General features: G+C 36.0%; 2 protein-coding genes across 2 annotated transcripts in view; one reads left to right on the top strand and one right to left on the bottom strand.

The window, feature by feature from the left end:
• LOC134839763 (protein PFC0760c-like) overlaps positions 1–2,373 on the bottom strand; it is a gene marked incomplete at its 3' end in the record, with an annotated part of 20,186 nt that extends 17,813 nt beyond the window's left edge. The window contains 2 exon segments of the mRNA XM_063855385.1: positions 682–1,090; positions 2,342–2,373. Of these exon segments, the coding sequence (XP_063711455.1) occupies positions 682–1,090; positions 2,342–2,373 (441 nt within the window).
• Positions 2,374–3,116: 743 nt separating this feature from the next.
• Positions 3,117–9,998, top strand: part of LOC134839033 (vang-like protein 2-B) — a gene marked incomplete in the record, with an annotated part of 45,645 nt that continues 38,763 nt past the window's right edge. The window contains 1 exon segment of the mRNA XM_063854429.1: positions 3,117–3,770. Within this exon segment, the coding sequence (XP_063710499.1) occupies positions 3,557–3,770 (214 nt within the window).

The following is a 9,998-nucleotide window of genomic DNA, read 5'->3' as shown; positions in this document are numbered from 1 at the left end:
GCATCGGCTTTGCTCTCGTTAGAGACAAGGACCTTGCCGTTGTGCCGGATCGCCTCCGGAGACAAAAACCTTGCCGTTGTGCCGGATCGCCTCTGTTAGACAAAAACCCGGACGCGCGACTGGTGGGTGTCCATTCCAGGCCGGGGGCCTGTGAAGGTCCATCCACGAAGTGAGGAGGTTTCGTATGGAATCCAGTTCACCACGTGAAGGCACTCCTCTTCGAACTGGGCTGCTGCTGCTGTTGTTGTTGTTATTGTTGTTGTTGTTGTTGTTGTTGTTGTTGCTCGTGTTGTTGTTGTTGTTGTTGTTGTTGTTGTTGTTGTTGTTGTTGTTGTTGTTGTTCGTGTTGTTGTTGTTGTTTTTGTTGTTGTTGTTGTTGTTTTTTTTGTTGTTGTTGTTGTTGTTGTTGTTGTTGTTGTTGTTGTTGTTGTTGGTGTTGGTGTTGTTGTTGCTGTTGTTTTTGATGTTGTTGTTGTTGTTGTTGTTGTTGTTGTTGTTGTTGTTGTTGTTGTTGTTGTTGTTGTTGTTTTTGTTGTTGTTGTTGTTGTTGTTGTTGTTGTTGTTGTTGTTGTTGTTGTTGTTCGTGTTGTTGTTGTTGTTGTTGTTGTTGTTGTTGTTGTTGTTGTTGTTGTTGTTGTTGTTGTTGTTGTTGTTGTTGTTGTTGTTGTTTTTGTTGTTGTTGTTGTTGTTGTTGTTGTTGTTGTTGTTGTTGTTGTTGTTGTTGTTGTTGTTGTTGTTCGTGTTGTTATTGTTGTTGTTGTTGTTGTTGTTGTTGTTGTTGTTGTTGTTGTTGTTGTTGTTGTTGTTGTTGTTGTTGTTTTTGTTGTTGTTGTTGTTGTTGTTGTTGTTGTTGTTGTTGTTGTTGTTGTTGTTGTTGTTGTTGTTGTTGTTTCTGTTGTTGTTGTTGTTGTTGTTGTTGTTGTTGTTGTTTCTGTTGTTGTTGTTGTTGTTGTTGTTGTTGTTGTTGTTGTTGTTGTTGTTGTTGTTGTTGTTGTTGTTGTTGTTGTTGTTGTTGTTGTTGTTTTGTTTTGTCAATTGATTTTTTCCAGAGCTCTTAAGCTTTTTTTTGGAAGGGATAGAGTTTTTCTGGCTATAGATCTAATTCTAACAAAAACAGTTTGGATTACTAGCCAACATATCATCATAATATGGTTGGGGAAGTTTTTTTGAATAGTTTTCTTGAACCTTGCTGTCTTTGCTTAGAAGAGAGATACGGTGCCAGTCGTCAAGCAGCGTAATTTGCTTTCTCAAGTTTCGATGGAGCATTTTTCTATTGATATCATTGAAAATATCATTAGAAAATATTCTAGACTATTGATATCATTGAAAGTTTTATGGAGTGCGACTTTCAATTTGTGAGCCGTCGCATCTTCTGGAAAAAGAATTGGAGTTTTGGAAAAAGAATCAATTTTTGGATTGCGCCATTGTCTTTGGTTGCACCAGTTCCGATGACTCTTTGTTCAGTGCATTGGATTTGAATTAGAAGATTATGCCGCTGCCGTCAAAACTGAAATTTCCGGTCGCACTGGTTGGCTGATTTTGTCGGATCGGTGGTTGGCATCGGTCGCTGCGTTATTTTCTTGTTGCGCCGATCTGAATGGGATAATACTTGTTAGTGCTGGTCAGGAATTGTTAAAATGTGGGTCGCGCCGGTTCTGGCTTAAATAGCGCGATCTTAACCGGAGGGATATAAGGACCGGAAATTTAAGAAGATTTGGATTTTTAAAAGTTTGTTCTTCGCATTCTCTTTCATTTTCAAATGAAACCTCGTTTGACGCATTGACGCACTTTTTTGTTCCGGAGTTTCAAAGCAAGTAACGGAATATTCATACTTGGGTCAGTTTTTTGTTTTAATAATATTTGAACTTTTTCTCATCGTGTTAACTTTTTCTCATCGTGTTTGTCAAAACTTTCTCATACCAACTTAAAGAAACTGATGTCGTGAACTCAATTCAGAACAGCGAGAGGTTAATTGAAAGACAAATGGGGTGAGAGGGGAGAGGAAGACATAAATGAAAAAAAAATCCTTTTATGCAATTTTCGAAATTTAAACAAATTTTTTTTAAACAAAAACTGTTTCTTCCGCTTCAAGAGGCAGTCGCAACACTCATAGCTTTACCCTGATATACAAACCAATACTCAATTGCACTAACTGACACGCAAAGAGTACGTGAGAATCAAACTCATAATCTTTTCTGTCAGCAGAGAAATACGTGATTGTTTTAACAGGTATTCTTGATTTGGAGATATTGGCTGGTTGTATAACGTAAGTATTAATAGATATAAATTGGGAAGACTGGGCTCTCCCTCCGGTTTCTTAATCCCGTGGTTCAACCAATACCTGTCTCTCTGGAAAACCAGATTGGGTGGCATAATGTTTATTTAGAATAAAAATCAGCCATCCAACATTTCCGATATATCAAAAAATGAGCCACAATGTCAATAAATTATAAAAGAGAGTGAAAACTTTTCAAAAAGTATGAAATGTGGTCTTCTTTATATTTTTATTTTTAAAGACTCTTTTAAGCACTTATCGACTCTTTGAAGCAAGATCTGCAAAAACTAAATTCGAGATCGCGGGAGGCTTTCTTTTCCTTTATTCTTATCCTATATTGTCTGTCAAAATTTATCGTTTTTGGTTCCTTAGATTTCCTACCTACCACTAACTCAAAAGTTTTGCATTTTCAAAACCTTTTTTTGTATACAAACTGTTTCATTCTGCCGAAACTAAAATGTTCAAAAGCAAAAAAAAAAGATTTATATTGGTAAATGGTATAGCTCAAATTGTAGCTAGAAATGAAATTAGCTGCAATTTTCATGCTAGCTGCTTTTGTGTGCTCTTATATATTATGAAAATGAAAAAAATGCGGAGACGAAATGATTCGTAATCTGAACAGATTTCTTCAGGCAGTGTTTTAAGTGGAGAAAGTCAACAAAGTTAGAATTTCTAAAACAATTAGATTTTCCTAAATACTTTTCGTCCAAAACAGTTAGTAGGCTAGTTGAAACCCTAAACCTCTCAGTTTGAGGATCCGCAAAACATGGCTTAAATCTGTTAAACAGGTTTGACATTCCAAATACAACATATATTTTGTATCTGCAGGGTTCTTCTTGGCACAATACGTGGAATTGTGTTGATAAATAGAAGAAAACAAGATTGGTTTTACCTTTGTTGTAGAAATTAGCTGTTAAACTTTACAGTTTTTGCTCGGTTTACTGAATATTGTACAGCAAAATATCTTCTTTTTAATTGAATTCGATTTAACTTTTTATCATGTAACACTATTAGTAGGTTTTGTGAACCAAGGCGCAGAAACTTACAAAAACTCTTCTGTAAAACTATGACCCCTTTTTCGCATATTTTTTTTCAGCTTTTTCGTCTGGTGAGCCAAAAATCTAAAGCTATTATGATTATTAAATAACTTGATTGCTCATCCAAATTTAAAATATTATGTTTTTTACATCAAATAAATAATACAAGTTGTGAAATACTTTCTGTTGGAACTAAAGTTAAAAACAAAACCATTAAATTACTTGTCATTTATATAAACTGGGAATGGATTTTTCCTCTCACGCGAGTCTTTTGAATCAGCAGCGGTCCAATCACAGCGAAGAGAGCAGTCTCCACTCAGCCAATCAGAATGCAGTATTGAATTCGGGCAGCAGTGGGATGGTGGGACCTTCTTCTGTCAACGTGTTCCCTTACAGGGACCCTGAGTTTGTGTTCAACCAGCGGGGAGGGGCAAGAGTCGCCCCAGCGAACAGCGAAGGTACCCAAACTGACTTTGTTGTGAGAATATTGATGAAATCGGAAAAAAAGACAAAGAAATTTAAAATTTATGGGTTTTCCATCTTTTGATGTGTTCTAACAATGCAAGCCTCGTGGAGTATTTTTCATGTTAGCTTTTTATGTTCCAATCACTTAAAAGTTGGAAGGAACTATATGGCCTAGGGACGTTTCATTTTCACGCGATTTATTTGAAGAAAGCTCTTATATGATTGAATGGTTGTAGTGACAAACAAGATTGCTCGTTATCAGGACGAAGCGCAGAATGTTCTGAGTGCACTTCAGCCCAATTAAAATAGTTTTTTTTTGGTTGAATAATTAGCAAAAAATTGAGAAAAATAAGACATTTGTCTTTCAATTTTTCTTCATTTTTGTTGCGATAATAGGATTAAATTGCTGGCCTCTGTTCAACTTGAAACGCATTAACTCGCTTCTTACGCGTGTTTTGAGTACGTAAAATAATGCCCTTTAGTACGTAAAATATTGAACTTTTGTCAGTGATTTGGGATGAATGAAAACAGTATAAAATAATTTTCGGCTTTGTTGAACAACTTTTCATTTTTGGCACTGTTGTACTTCGGTACCGTTGTACAGTCACTTCAAAATGAGCTGTTGGTGGCCTGTCTAGGCTTAGAACAATTGCAAAAACAAGGTTTCATCAAAAAAAATTATTGGGAATCAATCCAAAAGACAAATCGAAGGCTCTTATTGTTCCGGATTTCAAAGAAAGTGCGGAATATTCATGCTTGCTGATTTTTTTTTCAGTCAATTTCCGACTTGTTTAATAAGCGTTTTTGACAATTTTTTTTTATACCATCGAAGAAATATTGTTATCTTCAGCTCAAATTTAAAAAGATATGTTACCTTTGATTTTTTTATAAAATTACGGTGGTTTGAAAATAGCTAATTTGCCGATTTTGGATAGCTATATAATATAATATAATAATAAATTGTTTCCAAACGATATCTACTTACAATGTTATTTATAAAAATTTATAAATACAAATTAGAATCGTTCGGGAGAACACCATTGGGCCTTGTTGGCTTAATGGTGTTCTCCCGAACTATTCTAATTTGTATTTATAAATTTTTATAATTAACATTCTAACTAGATATCGTTTGGAAACAATTTATTATTATATTATATTATATAGTTATCCAAAATCAGCAAATTAGCTATTTTCAAACCACCGTAATTTTACAAAAAAATCAAAGGTAACATATTTTTAAACTTGAGCTGAAGATAACAATATTTCTTCGATGGTATAAAAAAAAAATTGTCAAAAACGCTTATTAAACAAGTCGGAAATAAGAGCCTTTGATTTGTCTTTTGGATTGATTCCCAATATTATTTTTTGATGAAACCTTGTTTTTGCAATTGTTCTAAGCCTAGACAGGCCACCAACAGCTCATTTTGAAGTGACTGTACAACGGTACCGAAGTACAACAGTGCCAAAAATGAAAAGTTGTCCAACAAAGTCGAAAATTATTTTATACTGTTTTCACTCATCCCAAATCACTGACAAAAGTTCAATTTTAATGGACGGAAGTTAAAAAATTGGTCATTTTATTTCATGTCGCTTGTTAAGCGAAAAAACACAAAGAACAATTTAAAAAACGACAAAAAAAATGTTTTGTTAAGCAAGCAAAAAATCACCAAAAAATCATATATCCTTCTGAACAATTTTTTTGGAAACTTTGGAGAAAGTTTTTTGAAATCAGTACTTCAGCGCTCTTTGTAGTTCTGCAGACTACGAGAATATTCGTTAGTTATCATTTTAAGGGTGGATGTGCATTTAGGACGTGCTGAACGGGTGCTAACCTTCTTCACATAGTAATTCAACAGCTGACTATCTTTTGGTAAATAAGTTTCTCCCATCTGCACCCCAGCTGGTAATGACCATGGGCAATAGCTTTGGCTTTGTATAATAACTAATAAAAACTATTCGAACGATGTTAAAGTCACCACCGGGAAGCCGTTCTATCTTTCCTAGGCAGTAGTGGTGGTTATGACGCTACATTAAGCACATCTTTGCATCTTGAAAGTACGCACCGGGACAACGCCATTATGAGCATTGGCCTTGCTTTGACCCACGAGTATCGGTGCTTCAAATAACAGTGATTGATCATTGACTTCCAAATAGAACACCGATAAGAGGACAGCGGATCTCATTTCTAGCCTTATACACATTCTTTTAGCTCGTTATACAACTGCTTCTAACCTACCAAGATCAGCATATCTGATGACAATGGTCTCTAAAACGTATATCAGTTTTTAGGAATGTCTTGATGAGGAGACCCTTTTTCCTTAGTGTCAATCTTTTTGACACCAGGGCCATTCTAAGACATAGCATTGCTATCCTTGTCTTAGAAATGTGAGCGCTGATAGCCTTGTCAGCGCTGCCATCAGATGATATGATGCTGCTGAGGTACTCAAATTGATTAACCTGATCAACCTGATCACTGAGCACAATAATAGAGGCTTTAGTTTTTTCTTTGGAGTTTATCACAATACTTTTAGTTTTCTCGACAGATATATCTAATTGAGCCAGTCCAAAGGTTTTTACTATCTCATTCAGCGACTTGGTAGAATTTCCTTGATTGTCAGAGACCAAAGCCAGATCATCAGCGTATGCAAAGGTTCTTTTCTCTCCACTGGTCTTACTTAGGAGGAAGTCAAAAGGGATGATAAACAACACTGGGCTCGAAACGCAACCTTGCTACACCTCTCGTTTCACTACAAAAATGCTATCTTTATCATGTTATCCTCAGCTTTTTAGTGTACTTTCTACTAAAGTCAGAGAGTATATTGCTGTTCATGCGGGTCTCCATAATCGGTCTTTAGCCGCATGCAGACTTTGGTCCTTGACCTCTGTCCGATATTGACGTATACGTTGCCCGGGACTCACCACGCGGAGGTGACTGTTCGACTTTGGTCCCAGCTTTATTGAATTTGGATTCCAGCTTCAAACTGCCACGCGGAGATGACTATTTGTCTTTGGATCCCTGCTTTAATTATGAAATTTAAAAAAATTGTTTTCAGTTTATATTTCATGATACTGTTTTGTTTCTAAAATACAAACTGGACCATTTGTTGGATTTCTTTCTCTCAACTATCACAGAGTTTTTTTTTGAAATCCGTATTTCAGTGCTCTTTGTAATTCTGCTGACTACTTGAAAATTCGTTTTAAGGGTGTGCATTAAGTTATGGGCGCGCTGAACGGGTGCCAATCTTCTTCACGCAGCGATTCGGTTCCTGACTACCTTTTAGTACTATTTATGACACCCTTTTTGGTCTATCAACCCCAAAGATTTTTAAGCGGCATTTGGCGCCAGTATACCATATTTACACAGGCATCACGACATTTTACGTAGAATAATTCAATCTTCACACAACACGCAGCAAAAAAAGCCAGATGCAAAAAGGCCAACTTGCGTCTTTTGAGTTAGGACCGAAGGGTATAACTCATAGAGTAATTTCGGATAGGGTACACCATCTGCTCGTCACACTATCTTATTTTCGGCCGGATAGATTCGTGCAACTTCTTAGTCTAATACCGATCCTAATCTTACTCTTATACTATCTAGTCTCAGGTTGTTTAACTAGTCTCTGCTAGGCTCAATAGATCTAGGGTATACTGGTTTATTGCGGCTGCTGAAGTACTCGGGAGAGTTCAACTAATTTCTAAGTTTAATTCAAATCTCTCTGGTGCTGAAATTACAAGTAATTTCAGCACTTACAAATAAGTGGATTGTTAGTCAGATGGATCATGATTGGTTAATATTAAATACTTTACATTGGTAAAATATCTAATTTATCCAATCATAAAATGTAGTTTAGATCAGGTTCCACCCATCCGGGTTTTACAGAGTTTTTTAGAATAGTCTTTCTGCAATTCAAAGGATGGATGATGGACGTTGGTATTTGGCGAACATCTTATTTCTTCTGGGTTTTCTTATTAGAGAAGTCCCAGATTCAATCGTTGTGTCTTCTCAAGACAACGACTGGGTTTTCGCAACAAACTCAAATCTGATTTCAGAATGGTTGGCTATGTCAGGTTTTTCTGTTTCATTGATGAGAACTTCTTTGTGTTTTGATCTTGTCTAGGAATGGCGTGGAGATTGTGCGTGGAGGGGATGCCTGGTTACTCGGATCTGTACGTATACTTGAACATCGAGGTGGTCATTGGTCTAGTTCAATGAAGTCCTTTTCTGCGAAGTCAAGTCGTACTCTAAATCCTTTGAGTTGTGATTGTGAGCGGCATATTGATTGTAGTTGGCCATTCTTTCTCGAGTGTAGTGAGGTCGTTTTGTCTTTGGATGTTCGTCCTTGGTGTTGTATTCTGATCTATGTATTGCATAATGTAATTTACATTTTATAAAACTTTTATTAGTTTAATATTTTTTAATTATGATTTTAGTTAGTTGTTTTCACAAAAGCTTTTTGTTTTAGTTCAGTTATTTTGAAGAGTTACTCACCCTTGAGTAGCTCTTATTAAAAATAGGAGTGTGGTCACAAAGCGTGGATGTAGCACGGTGGGTTAGGCCGGCTATAGAGCATGCTCAGGACGTCCTTCCTGGTGGGTTAGGCCAGGAGTGGGAGTATGATTGCATGCGGTTTTTGTGAGAGGTCCTGTTGTGTGACAACGTTTTATGTTGGGTTTGTTGTGGTTTTTTTTATGTTTTGTTGGTTGTGTCCTTTTTTCAAAAATCAAATTGTTTGTGGTATGGGTTTGTCTTTCGACTTTTTTGTGTTTTATTATTTCTTTCTTAGACTTTATAATAGTCTTCAAAAGAATAAATTATCCAGTTTTAAACTGGGTTAATCCGGTTTGGGTACCGTTGGTTTCCTTTTTCTTAGTCATGCTGTTATGCTATGTGTTGTGGTGTTTAGTAAGCTGCATTGGTTAGTTTTGTTTAGTATATAATTCCTTTCCAACCGGGTTAAAGGAAAGTTTGAAACTTGTTATCGTATGTTAGAGTTGTTCAGTTGTTAAAGCTTGAAACTGAAATTCATTATTTAAACAATTCTTCGTGGGCGAGCTGTGCGAGTTTGGATAGAATTCTTGTGCGAGTGAATGGAAATATCAAAAGGCTAGTACTGCATTTGCTTCTTATTAATTTACTACATAGAATTTCAATTTTACTGCTAGTTGTTGGGGAAAATTAAGTTACAAATTTTCATCATTATTAGATTTACTGCTTGTGGGGGAAAAATTTATAAATTAAATTACTGCATTGGTATTATATTTATTTAATTGTTGGTGCAAAAATTTAATAGGGTTTTAAACAGTTTTCAAGAAGTTTGCTATTTTTTATTTTTCTTTTGTGAATTTTTCAGATGATCGTTGGATGAAGGCTAAAATTCTAAAGAAAACATGGATAAAGAATGGTGAGTTTCTAATATTTAAATTAGTTAGTAATATGTATAATTCATACTTACCTGTTAGTCGTCGGGGAAGAAACCGTGGGGGAAGATGTCGTGGATGAGATCTGAAGTTATTATTAATTTAGCTAAAATGCGGATGATATTTTTAGTTTGAAGTAGTGGCCAAAGCAATTGAAGTGCTTTAATGGTGGTTAGTTCTTCAGTGCCAACTGCAAATTCATAAGGTGTGTTTTGGATTAGATTATATAATTAGTGATTTTTTATATCCAATGTAGGTAAATTGTCTAGATGTTAGTGGTGTAGTGAGTCGATATAGCATGTCCTTATTTCGTTCTATATCGATGTGAGTGTTAGATAATGGTAAGCAAAGGGAATTAGTAAAATGATAATATGAGGTCCAAGGAAGGGTAGGCATTAAAACGTATTCGTCTACAAAGTTACGTGTCTCGTTAGTGTCGTGAGGGGTGTTTAAGGTGTATTGTGGAAATGAGGGTAAGGTGATAGCTAAAAATTCTTTTGTGTTAGTGTGTTTTGGATGGTTGATATATTCACGGGCTGTTCCTGGTTTCGCTGGGAAAGGATGGTTTGGGAACTTTCTTTTAAAAGTGCGGTAAGCTCTATTAGTGCTAAGTGAAGATTCAGTAGTTGTGGATGATGGTGCTAATGATTCAGTATAAATTGAAGAGGGTGTAGGGGTAGGAGGGTTGGATGAATCTATTGTGGATGAGATTTGGTTTATGGTTGGGGTGTCAAGGTGATAGGGTTGTTGTTGTAGGGTAATGAAATTATCTAGTTCTGGGGAGATTCGGGGGGTGTCTGGAG

This window comes from Symsagittifera roscoffensis, chromosome 2, assembly GCF_963678635.1.
Source record: "Symsagittifera roscoffensis chromosome 2, txSymRosc1.1, whole genome shotgun sequence".
Lineage (NCBI taxonomy): Eukaryota > Metazoa > Xenacoelomorpha > Acoela > Convolutidae > Symsagittifera > Symsagittifera roscoffensis.
Note: the sequence above shows the minus strand (reverse complement) of the source record. Positions and strands in the feature narration are given on the sequence as shown.